Genomic DNA, 22,122 nt, shown 5'->3' on the forward strand with positions numbered 1-22,122 from the left:
GATTACGAGGGACATGTACAAAGGGGACAGACCCTTTTCATAAATAACCTCCAGTCTATTAAATTACTGCAGCACTTGCAAGAAGGTGTCAGCAGGCAGAGGCTACCTTGGCTTGCGAGACGCAGGCCAGTCTGAAATCTAAAATGCTTAATGAAGTGATGGATTGAAGCAACACACGGGCAGAATAAAGTCAGTGCTTGCACTGCAGGCTCAATGCCTCATTTTCAGGGACAAATTTCTTATTTATTTTAATTTGCCGATAAAGGAAAGAACCAGCTGTGCCACTCCCATGAAACAGTTCAAGTTGCTCTAGTGAAATATTTATATTGGTCATTTTTAAACTTCTGACCAAAGCTTCCAGGGCAGCCACTTAGTGGGTGTCTTACTATCCCTGTTTTGAAGCATAAAGAAGTGACATGATTTGAGACCACACCAGGAGTCAGTGGACGAGACAGGAAAAGAAACTAGACTCAGTTCTGCAGTTTAATGAGAAAACCAGGCTTCCTCCTTGGTATTTGCTCTCCAAAACCAGTGTGGAGTCCAGCACCTGGAGCTTGCAGGGGTTCATTCCCACTTCTGTTAGTTCCCCTTCCCTCTTTCATGTGTCTTTCAACTTTGAGCAAAGCAAAATATTCACTGACACTCAGCTAGGTTTCCTGCCATGTGAGACTTTACACTCTCCTACGGTAGCCACCAAATACCATCAGGTCATTCATCCAGACTCAAGAGAAAGAACTGAAATGAGCTCTGAATTTAGGATTCAACAGCTTTTGTTAGCAGGTATGGCACAGCTTAAAATGGGTCTACATCTTGGAAAGCAGCTCAGCTAAGAACAGCTAAAAGCCAACATCTCACAAAACCCTCCACAGAAGGCTTTCACTCCAAAAAAAAAGCATGGGCAAAAACACATAAAGAAATAAACAATTTCCAATCAATCCTCAGGGCCTTGATGCAGTATTAATGGAATTTACACCACAGGCAGCCATTTACTTTGGAAAATGCAGTGAGGGAACTCGGCAAGGGAAAGGCAACAGCTGTAACCCCTTACTGGTACTGTCTGCTGCATCTGTGCTGCCAACTACATCCTTGGTTGGCACACATCCACACCTCCCTGCCCCGGCTCCTCTTTCTATCATCAAACCTCCACTCAGTTGCCATCGGAGCATCCTTATATCACCTGGTGGGAATTGCTTTTCCCACCAAGCAGAGGTACCAGCAGACTGCAAAATACCAGAGGCTGTGATGCTATGGGCGCAGTGCAGGCAGCGACTTTGGGAGTCACAGTCTGGAACATGGTCTCAGACAAGTCTCAACAACATGTACAAAACATGAATGCTCCTGTAAGCAAATACTGTAAGTGTAGGTCACATATTCAGCAGTTCAGCCTGTCTGCCTCTGATTCCATAACCCACCACTTAGACTCAAGTACAGCCAGTATTTTAAATTGTGTTTCTAAGGCAGTGAAAGCTCTTTGCATGCTTGATGGTTGTCAGACCTATTTTCTTCATGTTGCAACTGCAAAATACTGCTGTTGCCTGCTTTGAGAGAATGTTAACAACACAGAGAAATGGAGAATGATAAAAGCAGGGAAATCCCTCTTCCAGCCTCCCTCCCACTTGTCTTTTTTTTTCCCCAGGAGCAGCTGGTAAAACGCCCGCGCGTCCTCCTTTGTCTGTGTTGCCTGTGGTGTAAGGAGGAAACTTTTCTTCTAGTCCAGTGAAGCTGGGGGATGACTGGATTAAGAACAACCCTGAGGAGAAGGATGAGAGGCTTTGACATGAACTGGCAATGTGCACTTACAGCCTAGAAAGTAGTCTTATTCTAGGCTGCCAGCAGGATGAGGGAGGTGATTCTCTGCCTCTACTCTGCTCTCATGAGACCCCACCTGCAATACCGGGTCCAGTTCTGGGGTCCCAAGCACAAGAAAGACATGGACCTGTTGGAGTGGGTTCAGAGGAGGGGCACAAAAATGGTCATAGGGCTGGAGCACCTCTCCTATGAAGACAGGCTGAGAGAGCTGGGGTTGCTCAGCCTGGAGAAGAGAAGGCTCCAGGGAGATCTTATCGTGGACTTCCAGTACATAAAGGAATCTTAAAAGATGGAGAGAGGATTTTTAACAGGATCTGCAGTGAAACAACCAGAGGTATAAGAGGGTAGATTTAGACTGGACATATGGAAGCAATTTTTATGAAGGTGATGAGACACTGGAACATGTTGCCCATGTCCATGTTTGAACAACCTGACCTAGTGAAAGATGCCCCTTCCCAGGGCACAGAGGTTGGACTAGGTGATCTTTAAAGGTCCCTTCCAACCAAAACCATTCTGTGTTTCTATGAAATCTGCTGCTTACCTGAGAGATAGATGTTGTCCCCAGCGCTGACCACACTGAAAAACTCTCGATCATAGAAGGGCAGACTGGCCAATGGGTACCACTTGTTGTTTTGAGGGTTTAAGCAAGTGACTGCTGTTAAAGCACGTTGATTCATGCCAATCATCTGACGACCCCCAACTAAGACTATTACCTCAGCTACACCTAGGGTTCAAGGAAGAAAAACAGTATTAAAAAGTGACATCTCTCAACCAGGCAGGACCCTATTAGACAATCCTTGCCAGACATGGCAATTTTACTGTATATAGGGCTGTTCAGCCTAGAGAAGAGAAGGCTCCAAGGAGACCTTATAGTACTTTCCAGTACTTGAAAGGGGCTACAGGAAAGCTGGGGAGGGGCTTTTCATCAGAGAAGATAGTGATAGGACAAGGGATAATGGTTTTAAATTGAGAGAGGGGAGATTTAGGTTAGATATTAGGAATAAATTCTTCACTATAAGGGTGGTGAGAAACTGGAATGGGTTGTCCAGGGAGGCTGTTGATGCCCCATCCCTGGAGGTTTTTAAGGCCAGGTTGGACGAGGTTTTGTGCAACCTGGTCTAGTGGTAGGGTTCCCTGCTCATGGCAGGGGGGTTGGAACTTGATGATCTTTAAGGTCCCTTCCAACCTTATTGATTCTATGATTCTAGAAATGTGTTTTAGACTGTGCAGTCAAACCAGGAAGGGTGAGAAAAAAGGGAGTGTGGTGTGTGGAGAGTGGTGGGTGAGGAATGACACTATGAACATGCTTGGGAGAATTTGGGAGGGAGCATGCCATCTGGGCAAAACTTGAAGGGCAAAGAACTAAAAAGGCAGTCCCATGTAAAGACATCCGTTGACTTCAACAGTCTTTGAGTGAGACCTGCATGTGATAGCTGTGGAGTTTAGCCATCATCCAGGGAAAGAATGTTTGGACTTCAACCTGTAGAAGGTGTTTTCACACTAAAAGCTAATGTCTGGAGGAGACATAGGCTATAGTTGTGGTTCTTCTCTCTGCATGTACTTGATGAACATGTAATTTTCTGGTGGTGTTTTTTTTTTTTGATTTTCCAGATGTAGGTAACGTGCTCAAGCTATGGATCAGGGAATGTCCTTGCCAGGGTCTTTGTGTACTAGGTGCTAGGAAATGGGACAGAGATAGCTCCTGCCCTAATATAGTTATTAATAACTGAGATTTATCTGTGCTTGATCAGCTCCCCCAAGACCATAACACACAGGGTGTGCAGCAAACCAAAATCTCTGGTAGTGCAAATGGGAAAAACTTTTGCAACCCAAATCTGAGTTTTCATTCTCGCTTTACAGCCAGAGCTGAGTCAATTCTGATCTGAGCGTTACTCCAGACTCATCCCCGCAGTGATGGGTCACAGTTTAACTCTGGATCATTTACTGGCTTCAATCCCAGGAGTCAAGTGCTGGAGACAGATAGTTTGGATTTAGCAGAAGCATAATAAATCTTTCTGCAGCAATTGCAAGCCCAAGTGCAGCCTGTTGCCAGGAGAGGTAGGCTCAGAAGCAGGACCATGTGGCCACAATCTGGAAGGAATCACCATTTGGGAGCTGTGCACATGGCTGGACCTGTTGCTGTCACGTGTCACAGTGCTCAGCCCAGAGACAAGTGTGCACAGGCAAAGGGGCAGAACTGCAGAAGTCAGATTGGTAGCAAGAAAGATCAGGAGCTGCAATGGAGCAAAATGGATCTTCAAAATAATGAGTTATGGTCACTCTTCATTAGCCTTTTCAAAAACCATGTTTGTGTCATTCAAGCAAGGTTACTCTCTTAAAAGTTATTAAGTTAGAGTGCTGTACAATTTAAAATAAATATTTTTCAGGAGCAGGAGATCATTATTTTTGCTCCATACCAGTAAATCTAATCACTTGCGCAAGACATAACTTGACTATAATCAATGACCCCGAGAGGGCTTGTGACATACTGCAGCGAGTCCAGAAAGAGTGTTTAGAGATCCTTTGTGTCTCTATGAATGCTGTTGATATGCAAAATAACATGGTTCTATATAATTAGACTCTGACCTAAAAAACTATAATCACCCTCTCTTACCTCGAGAGAATCACTTTTACCTCATCAACAAGCTTCTGGAAATGGTTGATATTACACCTACAATTTTATATACATAAAATAAGCACTTTTCAAAAATCCCTTCAAACATCACACCATTAGTCATCTTCAGTGAAAGACTTTTTAGAGTAGATTGCTATTGAAAGTCTTCTACTTCATCCTTCTGAAAGGTGCCTTGATGAGGCAGTCTCCAGAAGCTGCAAATGCTGTGGTTTGATATGTCATCTCTGTGCCACATTAGCATTCGTGGCAGCAACTGGAAGTTTTGCCTGGCTTTGCGATTGTACTTGTGGGAGGCAGAAGTACAGAGAGCATGTTAAAACAATTCACATGTTTCATCTGACTCCTTCTTGGATGCAGAGTTCCTACATGGCATTTGTACACTCTTGGTTCAAGAGATATTTAGGATATTTCTCACACTGCTAGATACAGGTTGTGCTGGTGAGTGGGGCACTTGGGTTTTTTTCATGTATTTTTCCAAAAAGGAAAATGCATGAGTTCCTCAGGTGAGGAACTTCTCAGAGTGATATGATTCTCCCTAGCTGGTGGGTTTTTAAAAGGGAATATATCATTTGTTTTGAAGGCAGTGAACAGCCTGAACTGGTACTGTAGGGCTCATGGTATGAAAATATATTTACAGAGGGTTGTGAAAGTGAAGCTGTTTTATGAATATTGATCAGCTGCTCCCTGCATGAGGCTGAAGAACAAAGAAGCAAATTTTTCACCTACTTTTGCAACTAGAGAAATGGAGGCATGGAGGGCAAAGGGCTCACTTTCAGGACAAATGGGGACATGTCACAGTCTCTGCCAGTACTAGTAATTCCTAAAAATTAGCCTTTAAAATCTATTTTCAGGACCTTACATCTCCATTCCCATGTCTGAGCATCGGGAGAGGCTCCTAAATGCTTGAACAAAGTAGAAATAGCAATTTGAGCTTGAAATATTGCCAGGCTTCAAGAAGGAGCCAAGGGAAGGAGACAAGATCCATGTCCCATCCCAGGGCATGTCCTGACCATGCCTGGGAACCACTGGAGCTGGTGTCACTGAGGAAGTTTTTCTTTACCTGCAGAGAGCCTGGGCCGGGTCCTTGGCGTCTGCATCTCCTGTCGGGCATGTGGCAGCATGTGATAACGTTTGGCTTCATTCACCAGATCCCGGCAGGCCTCCGAAGACTTGATCAATTCCTCATTGTCAACAACATTCAGCAGGTAGCTGGGGTGGATGAAGGGGAGGCGCACCACGGCCAGCAGCTCTGCAGCATACTGTGGGGGAAGCAAAACATGTCCTAACACACTGCGGCCTTTGTGCTGGAGTTCAGCCCCTCGGCACCTCCACCTCCTTCCCGAAGAAACATCCCCTGTCACCCAGCCTGGAAAGATGCATGTCATGGATGCTGCATACAGCTCTGCCTAGTGATCAGGTGGGACAGAGACAATACAGCTCTCAGTGTTCCCTGGCCTGGGCTCATTTTAGTCCCAGAGGACTGAAAATAAGCATCAAAAGGTGGCAACTCTTGTTATATAGAAATGTTTAGAGGGACTTTTGAAATAAAAGCTCATTCTGAACGCAGGCTGAATATGACACGTTCCTGGGTGATGTGCTCTAGATGATCCTACTCTGGCAGAGGGGTTGGACTAGATGATCTTTCCAGGTCCCTTCCAACCCCTAAGATTCTGTGATTCTGTGATAACACCTTGTGTACTGCAGACACAGAGTAAGCTTTCAAGTTTTCTGAATTAACCTTGAAATGTGAGTGTTGTTGCTGCACTGTAAAAAAAAATCCCCGAGCAAATATTTTCTGTCAGTATAAATGTAAAAAAAAGAAGCTGTTAAATAGGGTGGATTTCAATGTGGCAGAGACTAAATAGCATCAGCCAATTTGCTAAAAATCTTTTAATTATTAACGTTTATTTGTTAGAGAAACAAATCATGCACTTCTAAATTTTGGGGAAGTCAGACTCCAGAGGGTGCTATACAAATACTGACAATAAGTTTCATCTTCTGAGTAAATACATTAAACCTCAGAGGGCAAAGGACACCTGAGCAAATGAAGCTGTCTGTCACTGAACACTGCTTAAAGGAGAACAAAACCCCAAGAGAGACAACTGCAATCAAAAAACCAAGAGTCCATCCCCAGATTATTCTTTTTATATGTAATTGGTTATATCACAGCACAGCACAAGAGTACAGGGAAAATCAGAGCAATAGGAAAACGTGCTTCTCGAGAAGAAATACACACTAACAGGATGCAAACTAAGGGTGCACAGCAAGAAAAGATAATCATCCGTTGTAATAAATATTCACGTAGCAGCAGCATCCAAAGATCCCAACTGGGACTGAGGCCAGGATACAAATAAATATTCCTGAGGTCCATGCCACTCATCCTGAGTCATGCTTGGTGCCAGCAGCATCTCCTGGCCCGCAGATACCTGTGGTCTTCCAGAAGCTACTTGGCTCTTACTGTCCTTTTCAGCAGTGTGCCTGTTCCTGCACCAGGAGCTGGGATGGCAACGGGGCAGGGATGTGCCCTGAGCCAGCTAATGGACTGGCCAGGCATGTGAGAACACAGTGACCTCCAGGACTGCTTCCAGGGTTTCCCCTTTCCACACCCACACTGAAGAAGCAGTCTTCATTTAGGAGGGAAACAGTGGATTTCTCCTCCCAACGGCAATTCACACTGCTCTGCTGCCAGAGAGCTGTGTCAGCCTGGTGCAAGCTCAGCCAAGCGAGGATGCGACCACCTGTGGGGAGGTGAACCCACGGCAGCAGGGAGACCACCTTGCTCTCTGGCTGACTCCCAGCCCCTGCTCACCAGCCCTCCTCAACACTGGGGCCAGCAATTGTAGGCACAGCCCCAAGAGTTTAGGTCTGGACACCCTGTAGTTGTTTGCAGATGAAACAGAGAAGTAATGCAAAAGGTAAAGAAGAATGACAGCCCTCATCTTCTGCCAAAAATCCCACATGAACAGCGAGTCCATGGCTCCTTGCTATTACTTCTGGCATGGCTCGGGGCTGAGTAAGGCTTGAGATCAGTTCATCAGACAAACCAGAAAAGAGGACATTCCACTTTTTTCCCTTTCTGAAATCCATTTCTAAGACTCTTTCTAGGAGGTAAAACGGCTGCTCCCTTTCCCCAGAGTCACAAATGCCAGGCACTTGGCTGCAGATATCTTAATGTCATTAAACAGTACCTTGTACGAGAGGGAGCAGTGGACATATGGCAGTGGGAGGCAAAGCTCTGATTTCAGGAAGTGCTTTTTTTAAGAAGGTTGGAGGCGTTTAACCTTACATGGGAGCCAAGATGAAATGTGGCATCAGGACATGGGAATAATGCGGAGAGCAGGTATACCAGGGATGAGACAGACAACCCCCACGAGGGAGGTTAATCCCCACTACAGGCTGCTCAGGAAGCAGTATGAGTCTCTAAAGGGCAGTTAAAATCAAATCTTAAAATACATGGAGTGTAGAGTGGAGCCAGCACCTCCCCTTGGTGCAGGGACACACACAGGAGATGTCCCTGACGCTCCCGAGGCAGGTCTGCCCTGGAAGCAGCCGTAACACAAAGCAATGCAAAACACAGAGGCAACAGCTGTGCCATTAAATTAGGACACGGGGCTCAACAGGCACCACAACGTCCTGAATCTGAGTGTGAATTAGCACTGGGAAAAGAGCTCCCCTCAGGCAGGGATGGACAACTCCCATGGGACAAGTGGAATAAGTGCCTCCATCTCCCATTTTTCCCAGAATAAGCAGGGCAATGGTGTCGCCTGAACACGGCAAGCTCTCCCTCTCACTCGCCCACCTTGCTTTAATTGGATCAGGGAGAAAACCAGATTCTGCTTCTCTCCTGGATTTTTCTTCCCCCTTTCTCTCCTTTTTTGTCTGAGCTCTTGGCTTATTTTAAAGGGGAATAATCATTAGGACGTGTTGCTCCCCTTTCATCAGCTTAAAAGTTAATGTCACGTATCAAAACTGATGTCACTTTTCACTCTTGTTCTTCCCTTTGCTCCAACAGCCACAGAAAGGCTGGGGGTGTGTGTGCACACGACTGCACGCTTGTCACTGATGGCATTAAGGGTACATGTAATTGCAGTGTTTTTCACCAAGGGATTTGAAGGCTATGTACCATCATTGTGATGCCTCTAGAAGACAGGAGAGGCTTTTATAAACCAACTGCTTTCGCACCAGCTCTTTTAAGCACTATAGTCAAGGGTGAATTTCATTTAGCCTCACTGATTTAAGAATATTCAGGTGATTTAGGCAATCAGCAGCCTTTTTCTTTTGGATTCTCCCTTACGAAGGCTTTCTAGCTCTGTTAGCTATGATTGTACTAAATATCCTGTTACTATTATCCTTTTCATTTAAGAGTGGAATAAGCACTGTAAAGCATTTCAACCTTCTTAGCATCTGTTATTTGCTCTCCATTCTCTCTTGTCTTTCCATTGTTCCTTACACAGCTATGAAATATCTGCTGCACCTACTGATGTTACTGGTTTTTATTAAAACAGCAGAACAAGTTGCACAGGGCATGTTGCCAAATTCAGCAGACAACAACTTCTGGTCCCTGGAGTTGTGGTTTATGCCCGTAACTCCAGGGCTATTTTTTTTCTCACTACTTGGCTGCAGGCACTGGCTGGACAAGTAGAAATACTTCTCAGGCCTTTTCTGGGAATCACTTACGACTACTCTACAACCTGCATCACACACCAGCATGAAGCAGAGAATATTAATGCCCGTTCTGGCCTAAAACTGGGAGTTATCAACTCATAGGCATGGGAGACCATGCCTCAACTCCTTGAAAATGGACACCATTATGCAAATATCTAGCTAATTTATTGCTTAAAATGCTAGGGAAGATTTTGAACATCATCAGAACTGTTTTTTCAGGTGACATGAACCTCAGCATAGCTCCCACTGGATGAAGGGTGGCTACCCCTGCAGTGCTGTGCATGGCTGGGGTGCTCCTGCAGGAGCTAGGACACTACTACACAAGCAAAGGCTTTTTGGACAGTCACTGGGGAACACAGTAGAGTAGCAACTGTTGAGGGATGCTGTCTGGCCTGCTTCAAGGGACCTATTTCACCCATACCAATTTCAGAAAGCAGGGTCTTCAAACAGCCTACAATCACAATGTTGTTTCATAAAAACAGGGAAAGAAAAATCCTAGGAGATCTTATCTTTCCCTAATTACCTAAACTTTTGGGGGAGAGATTCAACTCTAGATTCAGACACCTAAATAGGTACATCCAAGCAAGTATTTACTTGTCAGCTAGACACGTGTAAGCTCACGTTATAATTAATAGAGATTTAGTCAACAAACTTAACACAGTCCCAGAGCAATGTGAGCTGCGTGGCTGCAGAGGAAGCAGAGAATATCAATGTCCCCTTCTGGATTAAAACTGTGAGCCATCAGCTCCTGGGGAAGGGAGCGTGTTTCTCAGACCATGTCACACCACACTCATTTGTCTACAACCAGATGTCAACCCAAATTGGAGGGTGATTACTTCTTCCCTGTGGTGGGAATTTTTGTGCCCACTTGCCCTGGGTGCTGTGCTTGGAAGGAGGTGGTGATCACACTGCAAGGGAGCCTGAATGTTATCCTTGGGTCAGCACTGGCTCAGAGGATTATCTGATCAGCACAATGTGCTATAACTTGAAGTTGACCTCTTCGGGCCTTTTCCCAATAATGTGTTAATACATCAATTCTAGCCCAGAAAAAAGAATGCTGTGGGGAGATCTTATTGAAGACTTTCAATACTTAAAGGAGGCCTATAAGAAACAAGGAGATGAACTTTTTTGCAGGGCCTGCAGTGATAGGACAAGGAATAAGTACTGGTTTTAAACTAAAAGAGAGGATATTCAGACTAGATGTAAGGAAAAAATTTTTTACTATGAGGGTTTTGAAACATTGGCACAGGTTGCCCAGAGAGGTTGCCAGTAGATGCCCCATCCCTGGAAACATTCGAGGTCAAGTTGGACGGGGCTCTGAAAAACCTGATCTGGTTGAAGATGGCCCTGCTCACTGCAGGGGGACTAGATGGACTAGATGACTTTTAAGGTTCTTTCCTGCCTAAACCATTCTGTGATTCTATCATAAGTTATTCCCTTCTCAGCAGGCAGGTCAGAGCTTGAGCAAACTAGATTAAAAAACAGCTGAATGCTTATTTTGTTCCTGCCTGTTACTTTGAGTGAGGACACTTATTTTACTAAACTATTTGTGAACATTTCTTCTCCTACTAATTATATCAGCATTATGAACACTTGCTTGCAAGTGGGCTTTGTTCTGGCATCTTCTGAGTCTCAGATACAAAACCCTCTTCAGTATCACACTAAAAACAATCTTTTTAGTCTCAAATCTCTAATCCATAAAAATCCTCACATGTACTCTCCTAAAGGACTCTCAATTTGTTCCTGCACAGACTTGGGCTACAACAGTATATAGATAGTTCTAAAAGGAAATATGTTTATGGTGGCAGAGTCAAATTTCCTGCTCCTTAAATGCTACACTGGAAAGCTCTCAAGATTTTTAAAATTTTTGAAGTAATGCCCAGAGAGGTTAAAATAATGTTTTCCTTATGCCTCAAAACTAATTTGTCTCTCCAGTTTACTGTTCATTCTACAAAGAAACCTTTGTGCTATCTGCCTAAAGAAACAGGCTTCAGCTAGAAATACAAATACAGAAGTTAGATTACCCACATGATGATACGATAGGGTTTTGCTCCAACAAACTGCTGTTTCAGCTCGTTGTGTGTAATTCCAAGAGAATTTAAAAAAACATTATGAAGTAGTAATATATTTGATTCATCTGAGAGCTACAGAGATTTATGTAACTGGGTTCAGAGTTGCTCGGCATCTCCCATCAGCCCCATCTGAAAGCTGCAGCGAGAAGCTCCTCAGATGGAGAGAAGCCATCATGGACAGATTTGAAGCAGTTCCTCATTGCATAAACCTCATTTGAATGAGAAGAGAGCTCTCTAATTAATAAAACATCTCCCCCAAAGCCCCTCAAATGGCAGGTGCTAGCCTTTGATATCTACCCTGCAGACAGGTAATGAACTGCCCAGTGGGCTGTGCCAGCGGTGACGGCTGGGGACTCGGCACAGTGGTCAAGCAAGAAAGAACATTGGACTGGTGATGTGAGTGGCCCCTTCATGCAACCATCTCCAGCTCAGCCTGGGCTTCCCCAGGAGGTTACCCAACCCAATATCCAAAAGACTGCCAGCTACATTTCCAGGTGCAAGCCCAGCAGGGAACGGGCTAGTTTGGGGAAGACAAAGCTGATGGTGCACTGATTTGCCATTCTCAGAAATGTGCCTTTTCCAGCTAGATTTTCACAGTACTGCCCTGCTATTTGGTAATGAGGGTACCTGCTTTGATACATCTAACTCCAGGTTATTACAAAGACATGCTGTGTTTCCAGTTACGTCCTGCAGATTACTTCACCCAAGGTTGCATCCAGGACCAACCTAAGCTCTCCAGAGTGCCTGACTTCTTGGAATCACAGTGCTGCCTTCAGATGAAATCAAAAGGCTTGGTAGCAAGACAGACAACAGCCTCCCTAATATCAGGAGATACACATTGTGGCAGCAAATCTGGTTCTCAGGAGCTGGGTTCAGCTGATGGCTCAGTGGCACGACGCCACGTGCTTAAGTCTCACGCTTAGCAAGAGGAAAAGAGAAATCCCTCTGTCTTCCTGAAATAAGGTTTCAACATGACATCTTTGTGGCAGCACAGCTGACTAAACACTGCCACATGTCATCAGCACCACGTAAAGCCAACTTCTGTCCTCTTCTCTGAACTGTCTGCAACGTAGCACATGGGTAGGTATTTCTAGCAGCAATATGATGAGTTTTTTAAAATATGTAAGAAGATAACTCAATGATCCATCATACTTGGAATTGACCTGATATTAAGGCTTAAAAAAACTTCACTTTTACCATGCAATCTCTAGCTTGCTGACTAAACTCTATCAAGTAAGCCCTCTAAGTTCCCCCAAAGGTTACTCTAGCAGTGAGTGGCTTTCCTTTTGTTTACGGGCATGTCCTCTACTCTGGTATGCACACAGATGCATCACAAAAGCATGCTGGCAACAACAAAATGGCTGAAGCTTCCAAGATGCTTCACAGAACCAAATAAAGTCCCAAAATATCCATCCCTGCAACATTCTGACACAGGAATCTATGTGTAATAATTATCCCAAATGCTTCTTGCTTATAAACTGATTTTGTTTCTGGAGGTTGGTCCTGAGAGCTGGGGCCACATGAAGCACAAGGCAACGCAAGCAAGCAGGTGGAAGGAGCTGCTTGCAGGTGTGTGTCTTAGTAAGGCTGTTGCTTCAGCAACAGCAGAGAACTATTTAGTAAAAGGTAGGCATAGGTGTTGGAAAAGCCATAAATTAAGAGAGCAAGAAGACTGGGAGCCAAGGGAGCTCCTCAAACCAATTAAAACTTCAGAAAAATAACTCAGGAGACTTCCAGTCAGGGGTACCCCTTTTTTAAAAACAAACAAACAACAAAACATGGAAGTTTAGTACAGGGGAAATTTAAGGAATTGCTAATGTCACCTGCATCCTCTTTTTTTAAAATTTAATGCAGGTTTTTCCTCCAATATACAGCTAAGGGCATGTTCCTGCACTGATTCTGTTCCTGCTGCTGCCTTTTCTTCTTCCTCTCTAAGCCTGCACAGGCTCTGAGTGTGTCTGCAAAATCCTCATTTAAATCTGAGCTCTTTGAGTAGCCTGTTCCTGGGAAATCACAGGGGTTACTGCTCATCCCTTCCATTTTTCACTTTCAGAGAAATTGGAGCTTCTTGCACTTTCATTATGGCATCTTTTTGAATTTGTCTGCTCTTCCCACAAATGGATTTCAAAGCATCAGGGTAGTCTGGGCTTTTCAAAGAAGCCTAATTGAACTGTAATAGAGTGTTAGTGCCTAATTCACTGTGGCTCCCTTGTAAGTTTCCTTTTCACACTTATTCCAGCACTGCTTCCCTGAAGCTAATGCCCTTAAGTACATTGATTGATAATTAATTTCCTCTTATGATGAATTAAGTAAGTTGAACATGCTGGTACTGGGTATCAGCATCGGAAGATACCATTGCCTTCCTGTTGCCACAGAGCAGAGTTGGGATTGTGCTTGTTCCCCGTCACATTCTTTATTTTCTTGGAGCAAGCTGCTCTTCTGCATAACTTTGGAGACTCTTTAAAATGTGCCTAGAAATCTCAACAGCCTAGCCACAGACCAAGTGTCTTTCACCTTCTGTCTCATGGTTACCAACCCCTTCTCCTGTGTAGAATCTTGCCTCGGGTCTGCCATTTGCTGTCACTGTCAAAATAGCTCATATATACATGGGCATTTGTAGCATTCTTTACATGAATGCTTTTCTACTTCTATCCATTACCTTTCTTCACCCTCACTGACAGATGCAGGGTTTCAGGTGGGCTTTGTGTTTGCTTTGACTAATTTGCAAAGTCTAAAAATTCATCCCAGTGGTCCTTACTGTTGTTACAGTCCTTGCATCCTTCCAGGCAATCTCTCTCCTTGGGGCTTCAAACACTTGTAGACATCTATCCCTCTTTAGCTGTCACTAGGCCAAGTCATGCATATTCATATCTTCTCATCTTTTTTTTCTCACATCAGTTCCTTCAGTCTTTTAATAATTTGTGTTGCTCTTCTCCAAATTACCTCTAAATTGTCTATGCATCTCTGGTTCTCAGGCACCATGAAGATTCTGTTTAGACAAATCTGTCTCTCAGGACACAAGTTCACAGAAGGCTTGTTAATGCCTTTATGGTAAAGATATTTAATTTTGCTACTGGACAATGTGATTTTGAACAGGGTTTAAAAAAGGGCACATGATTATATCCTTGCAGAGTGCAACAAAAGGTGACTGCCACTCAGCTGAGCCTCCCGTCTGTCTCTCATTGCTGCAGTACCTGCCTCTCTTCCAGCACTACTCCAGGCAACTTACTGAAATGTTTGTCCTCTCCTCACTTCTTGCTTCTCCTCAGGGCGTGAGGGAAGCTTCATGCAACTGGACATCTTGTTTTCCCAGGCTTTCTGTTATTAATAAACATGTCCCTATTGCTTATGTCAAAGAAAAGAGACACAACTTTGGATTTGGAGCAGAAAGTAGGAAAGTTTCGCATGAACTTTGGTATGTCTGTACTTTGAGCAGGCAGCAAATTGCTGCACATCCCATGTATTCACATCTTCTCCATGTTGTGCTGAACACTGGGCATGACTGCAGCTCTGTGCAGCTCCAGCAGTCGTTAGCACCAGCAGAAAACACAGCTAGTTATCCACCGGATCCTCCCAACAGCCCACATGGGAGGCATAACTTTCCTCCAGCTTAGAGTTTAAGAAATGGGGGCAGAAAGGTGAAACAACCTGCCCAAGGCCATGCAGGGACCTGGGGGGATGAGCTCAGGTGAAGACTGCCTCAGGCCTGGCAGAGATCTTTGCTTGTTTGGATGCCTCAGACCATGCTGGTTTCCAGACAGTAAAGCCTCCAATATACAATATAGTTCTTGCATGAGTTTGCCAGAGTTGTAATAAGCTTATCAAGGGGATAACTGTTAGGATAAACCCTAGAATCTTGTCCATCAGTCAGGAAGAGAAATAAATAGAAAACCCAGTAAATGCAGCTTTTCCAGATATGTCAGTCAGCTGCAGGCTTTTCACTCGGTGACAAGTAATCAAGAGTGCTCCTACAACCAGAGCTCTGCCTCTGCTGGGACAGGAAATTACCTTCCTAGCCCAGACCTCACATCACAGGCTGCTGCTTTTGGTTAGACCAATTTTACGTGACTGCACTCCAAGCAGCACTAAAATATCTCCATAAACCTTACCACATGAGCTGGAGAACTGCTCCAATGCACTGGATACAGTTATTTACCAAATCTTAGCTTAAGACATATGTCATTATCTGAACTGCCTTTCTGCCTTATGTAGATGGACCAGTAACTCTTAAAGCACTGTTATTCCTTCTTTGTGACAAGGCTTGGATGCTGTTTTTTGTAATGCTGAAGAGCACTTTTATAAGCATCTTTAGACTGTATGAGCACAATTTGCAAAATTACAAGTCAGCCAGTGCACAGCTTTTCAATCTGCCCTGCAAGCAAATCCTGGGTCCTTCCCTGCCACTGCCCTCCAGTCTGGTGGGGAAAGAACCAACAAAAGCAGACGTAATTAGATAACTGAAGAAGAGCTTTTAGAAAAGCAGAGAAAGTCCCTTCCAACCCCTAAGACTCTGTGATTCTGTGAAAAGTAGGAAAGTAGTAAACTCAACATCCTTTCAGAGGAATGGGGAGCTCCACTGAAAATCTCCTTCCCATAGGCTCTCAGAAAGGGATCCAGACAGGAAGGGAGGCAGTGATGGATAAGTTGTCATAAGAGCATGGCACAAAGAGCTGTGGTGTGGGGAACACAAGAGGTGAGATTTACTGTCAACAGACATAAACTAGCACTCCAGAGGGGTACAAAGCCATTAAAGCACAAAGAGTTTTGGAGGGCTGCAGCTGCCCTGGGGACTGATTTAGAGAGAAGGCTCCTTCTCCAAGCTCCTCTGCAGAGATGTCTCTGCTGAGCAAGCCCCTGCCAGGCTTTACTTGGGAAGATGGACATGCAGGTGAGATGAAGAGCACAGACCTTTCCCCATTTGTGTCATACCTCCACCTCTGGGAGGATGACCAATTCAGTGCTTGGAATAAGCTACCAAAGAGGCATTTTAATTACCTGCCATTGGAGCTACTGAAAATAAAAACATGATGATAGAGCTTGGCCTGTCAGGCAAAGGGAGATGGGGAGAGAGGAGACAGGAAGAAAGTGAAGGCCCTAGAAATCCAGGCCCTGAAAATTTTACTGCCAGGACTCCCTTTGGGAGAGAGAAATAAAATGAGACTGGTCACCTGAGGAGTGCAGCATCTTTATCAGAAATGAGATTATTTAGGTCTATCTTCCTTCCTATCAACCATCAGAGCTATTTGTTCCTGGGCTGTGAAAATGCAGAAGTCATTATTGTAAAGATGGTACTTTTCCTGGTAAGAACAGTTTCCTACTATTAGAAAATAAGTACCTATTTAACTAAGAGCTTTATAATAGATCAAGCAGCGCATGGAGTACAAAAAAAAAAAAAGTGAGAGCTACAATTCAAAGAAACTAGTTTAGTGGTAGAATTTAGAACGAAAACAGTTATCTGCTTGGTCTCTTTAATATTAATTTATTCAAGACCCTAATTTCTGGATAAATACAAATTTAAAATTAAAAGCCCTTGTAAAGTAATGCATGAAACCAAAGCATTTGGAGAAGCAAATAAAACTACTGTAGTAAACTACAAAGGCACTGGAGAAGCAGGGAAGAGGGGAAGGCAAGTTGGAAATTAAAAACCCCAGAAAACCAACCCAACTGCAACAGGAAAGGAAGAGAAGAGATGGCCGTGGTGCAGCAGTGAGAGGGGGGCAAGAAAAACAACCACTTTGAAAAATAAATCCCTAGCATCACCACAGCAGGGTATAGAAGGAACTATTTAAACCAGCAACTTTGAAAATGTAACCTGGACTGTCTGGTGAGTGACACCTCCTGTTTGCACCAGGCAAACAGGTTCCTGCTGCAGGGCTCCCATATTCCAGCCTCTGGGAATAATCCCCGAGGTTGCATTACAATCAGAGTTTGCAGCTGCCCAAAGCTGACTGCTGTCATCAAACTTAAAGCAAGGAGTTAAATAACCCAGTGTGTTTTTCAGGCCACCGAGAGCCAAAAAGGGGCCTGTTTCAGTAAATTAATGGTGTTGTGCAAATACTTTAGGCAATAATTTTGGGCAATACTGAATGGCACGGCTGGCACATGGAGGAGGTGGTCCCCAGCACAGGATTGCCCAGCTCAGCAACATCATTCACTGGCACAGGGTGGGACAAGTTTGGAGAAAGGCCCTGAGGCATTTCTTCCAGTGGCAGCAGTGCTGGCAGCAAGGCCTGGCCTGGCATGGAGTGCCCCACCATCCTTAACGTCCTTGTCCTCACCCAGCGGACTGATGAGGTCAGGAATACTAATTTTCCCACTTTCCAGGTGGGGGACAGAGATGCAGCTGCTCTGAATTACAACCCATGATATATTTAATATTCCATTGCACATTTAGGTGCTTGAATTCCCATTTCAGTCAAGAAGGTGCTGTCTTTCATGATGTGGGACAGCATCCATGATGTGTTTCCTGGGGCCCAGTCTGGTCCATAAGGAATTGGAGCATCCTCCTTAAACCAGCCAAAACTGACCAGGGATCAACAGAAGTTGGCCTGGCTAAGATAGGCCAGCAAATCTGATGTCCAAAGCAAGGGAAAGGAAGAAAACAACCTTCCCCTTCTGGGGTGTGTGGGGAGAACTGGCCTCCAAAAGGAGAGGTTTGGGGTTCAGACCACTGCAATTCACTCCCCATGAAAGCTGACTTGCAAGAGCTGCACCAAAGGCAAGTGGCAGGTTTTTAAATATCATCAGAAAAGTCTTCTGGTCTCAAAGACAATCATCAGCATCCAAACAGTCATTGCTTCTAGCATTTATCTGGAGACAGTGGGGGGCAAAGTAATGCACTCAGTTTCTTGAGTAAAGAGCAGAATGCATAGCTCAGATGGTGGAGGAAAGGCTAACTTTAATAAGTATATAATACCCAAGGGGTTGTCTAAGCAGGCAATAGACAGAACACTTTTTTTAATGCACTGAAGTCACACTCATTGAGCATGTGGTACCAAAAGAAATACAGATTTTTCTGAGAGATTTTTATTTCCCACTGTTACTAAAATGCATCACTGCCTTATAGCAGCACCTCACACAACTCTAATCCTTCCTGAGTTACCTCTGACCAAGCCTGCAGCCAACAACTCGAGGCCCTAGCTTTGTACCATGCATGTCACAAACAAGATTTTGATTCTAAATCATCAGCTATTGGGACCAGATTTTCAAATTACATACATTTTGTGCATAGCCTGCATTCCCTTTCTGTTTTTTTTTAATCTGAACTGCCCATCCCACCTCCTATGCACTCTCATGCTTAAAATTGCACAGGGATGGTTTCTATTTTAATAGAGGCATTCATGGGAAAGGAGCAGAGTGAGACTGCTGAGATTATTTTTACCTGAGCTCTGATTGCAGCGTCCTTCTTAATCCACTTTATCACTGTTTCATACACCAGCTCCTCTGCTTTGGTGTTCAGGCTGTCATTAGACATATAGGAAATGAAGTCGTCTTTTGAGATATTAAGGATCTCCTCTTGGTTTGCCACCTCTGGGAAAATCTGCAGGGCATATGCTTTGGCCATGTTGTATAGTTCAGTGCACTGCATGGCTTCAGCCATGGCTAATATTCCTAAGCAGTTGCTGGCAGTCAGCTGCTTTTCTAAAGGAGGGGGAAAAAAAGAAAAAAGAAAAGCAAGTGAGAAATTATTAAAAGCAAGATTCACATTTTTACAGAGATAATGAAAAAAATAAGTGTCACAGACAAGCCTCCAACCCTAATTAATTTTAAGGATTTAATTAGAAGCAGCACCCTGGGTTACTTTAGAATTGGAGCTTAAAATACAAAAATCAAAGTCTGTCTAACAGCTGAGCTGGGGATGGGGAGAGCAACACACTTTCTGAGTTTGCTTTTTGTGTAAGTCTTCACAAGGCACTAGGGAAACCTACTGACATTGTAGTATCTGGGGCTTCCCAAGGGATGGGAACCCAGCCAAGAGCTTGCTGCTACTCCTACCGCCCACAGTGGTGCTTTAAGGAACAGCAAAGATGTAAACGCCAGCACAGACACTCCAGAAGAAATGCAAACAGCACTAAGGACATTTCTGAGGATGCTGCAGTCACTTTATGATAATTTTTGCCCTGTTCAGCTACTAAGCTACTTCAAATAAAAGAAAATAAAAAATCCTCCCCCCGCATTTTATTTTTTTTTTTAAATCAAAGGAACTTTGTTGCTGCTGGATGTGATGACATCCCTTATGCAAAACACAGATTATACTAACGCCTCCTGTTAAACGTTGTGTAGTGGGTTTCAAAGAAAATCATGCACAGAGGAGACAGCATTATCTCCTACCCAGCAAACAGAAGTAATGGCAGAGCGTGTAGCTTTGTGTTAGGAGTGTGCTGCACCATATATTTGACTGTACTTTTTTTCCTTTGCTGCTATTTGGAAGAAAAATCCACCAATTTCAAACATTCATAAGAGGAACTCTCAGATTTTTCTTGGCTTTTGTTAACCAAGCCACTACTAATAAGTAGAATATATTCTTTTAAGATACAGGAACAAGGGAAAAAAAAAGTAAAACAAGAGAGAGACAGACTGCAATAGATCACAAAAGCATTGGTACCAGTGGCAGGCTTCTCAGAGGAGAAGTATATCACATTTGGGCAGAGTCATATCCTAGTGCACCATTTCAGACCACTGGACAGGAATGTGTGATAGCCTCATATTTCTTCAAACAAACCCCCATCAGACTGCTTCTGCTTGAAATGCTCAGGAATTTATCCCTACATCCACCTTCTGCCTTCCTCAGATTTAAAACTTGCACATTGTCTATAAGTGGCTTTTATGAAAATGGGATTATAACCTACTTTTAAACATTTATTTAACCTGGCCTGAGATTAGTAGTTTTGTGGGACTCTGTTTTGTGTTTGGATGTTATTTTCTTTTTAATTTCCCTTAATGCTTTTTATTTTCTTTTACAGATCCAGCAATCTTGAAACTAGGTTATCCCATTTTTGAATCAGTTGATTTTACTGACTCCAAGGAGCCCATTTCCTCGAGCAGACTGAAGCAGCAGCACTGTTTGCTATTAAAAGATTTTGTCACTCAAAGACTGCCCAGAGACAGGCTGCTAACTGATAGCTATGAAGCACAAAGCTCCCAAAATTTCTTCTTTTCCAAAACCAAAAAAGAACCAAAAACCTCTTCCAGGTTCCTTGGTGCTGGCTGTTGGCACAGTCCCATGTATACATAAGGCTGGGTGTAAAATAATCATCTAACAGAGCCCAAAACTCTCATCACTGCTTGGCAAACTCTCAAGTCAAAGACAAATACGACACTGCTCCACCTTATCCTCACAGGGTTTATAATAAAGGTAATTATCAAGTTTGACTCATTAAGCAGCTGTTTACTGGCACACAATGGAAAAGACTTGCAAGAATGAGTCTTGGCCTTCTCGGGGCTGGGTCTGCCTTTCTCAGGAGAGATTCCCATACCATCCCCAGCTGAGCTCATGACGTCGGGCAGAAAAAGCACTGGTCACACCTGGTTTCTTCTGATATGGATGGGTTTTTCTACCTCTGACAATGCTGGGTGACTGATGCAGCCTGGTACACTGGTCTCCAAGCAGTTCCACCTTGTCCCTTTGAGCTTCACTCCTTTCTCGTTCCCGAGAAACCACTCAGTGACAGACCCAAATGTCTGATTTGGCAGGTATTTTAAGGTCATTTGGAGAGAGGTTCCAGGGAAAGGCAGACTAGGGTGGGTCCAGGAAGCTGGTGAATGCTCTTCTTTGCACTTCATCACTTTTGATGTGAGGAGCACCACAGTGGCAAGGTGAGCACAGTGATTTCTTTTTTACGATGAGGGCTGGCATGTGAACTAGAGGGTTTCATCGCAGGTTAGCAAGACAGAGTTTGAGGCAACACCTATAGGAGATACGAAAAACCTCTATCCTGTGAGGAGCAAAACTACACCCTCCACTTTTTACCTCTGACTCAAAACTGAGGGGCAAGATTGGGCTCTCTTGACTCCCGCTGCCTATGGTACAACTGAGCAATCACATTCATATGCTTGTACATTCATAAATAAACAATTCCAAGAAGCAATCTGGTAATATTTTGGATTCATCTGGTAATATTTCTGTTAACAATTTCAGGATGAGCTGAATCGTGCCTTACCAATGCCTACTACTCTTCATTGACTATTAAGGGAGCTTACATGGCTAACTAGATATAGACTTCTGCTATATATATATCCCAAGTGAGTGCAATCCAGGGGCACTTCTGGATGCTGACATGACAAAGGCAGCTAAGGACCAGTTCTGCTCCATCTGCTCCTGTGCCGTTTTCCTTTGGTTGCTGACATGTTTACAGTAATTGCTGTTTTTGCCACGGTGACACTGAACTTGTAACAATACATGCTTGTGGAGTTTCACCTTGAGTCCATTCAGAACATGATTGCTGACTGCTAAACTATTCCCAGCGCCGAAGGGACTTATGAGCGGACTTTAAGGATATCAGATGTAATCTAGTAGGTTCTCAGTGGTTTGATACAGTGCTGGAGAGCACATTTGTCTCTGTGTATGTCACAATACTGCAGATCAGCAGCTCCACTTGTGGCAGATGTGATTTTGGAATGGGATCCTGTGCAGAGTCACCATGAGATAATCAGCCAGGCAGACTGCAAAGACTGCACTTCTGGGAGTGAGACGACTTGAGATATCATCAGAGATAGATGGTATGTAGGAAGGATTACTCAGTGTGATTGTGGTAACAGTGGAAGCTCAGTGGTTGATGTAAGCACTAATCCCTCTGTATGCATTAAGTACTGCATTTCAACTTAGAGAGGCTTTCCAGATGATGACTTGGATATCACTAAAATTAGTGTAAAACATGCATTTCCTTCCTCATCAAACTCTGTGTACATTCTGATGGGGATTTCGTTCCTCAGGAACTTCTA

The 22,122-nt window shown here is 43.9% G+C and overlaps 1 protein-coding gene across 4 annotated transcripts in view; it reads right to left on the reverse strand.

The window, feature by feature from the left end:
- KLHL29 (kelch like family member 29) overlaps window positions 1-22,122 on the reverse strand; it is a 391,974-nt gene that overhangs the window by 32,380 nt on the left and 337,472 nt on the right. For all 4 annotated transcript variants that reach the window (XM_051615176.1, XM_051615178.1, XM_051615175.1 and 1 more), the window contains 3 exons: window positions 18,563-18,822; window positions 5,505-5,703; window positions 2,351-2,533 (listed from right to left, as the gene is read on the reverse strand). In XM_051615176.1, the coding sequence (XP_051471136.1) occupies window positions 2,351-2,533; window positions 5,505-5,703; window positions 18,563-18,822 (642 nt within the window). The remainder of the gene's footprint in view (window positions 1-2,350; window positions 2,534-5,504; window positions 5,704-18,562; window positions 18,823-22,122) is intronic.

This window comes from Apus apus, chromosome 3, assembly GCF_020740795.1.
Source record: "Apus apus isolate bApuApu2 chromosome 3, bApuApu2.pri.cur, whole genome shotgun sequence".
NCBI classification, from domain to species: domain Eukaryota; kingdom Metazoa; phylum Chordata; class Aves; order Apodiformes; family Apodidae; genus Apus; species Apus apus.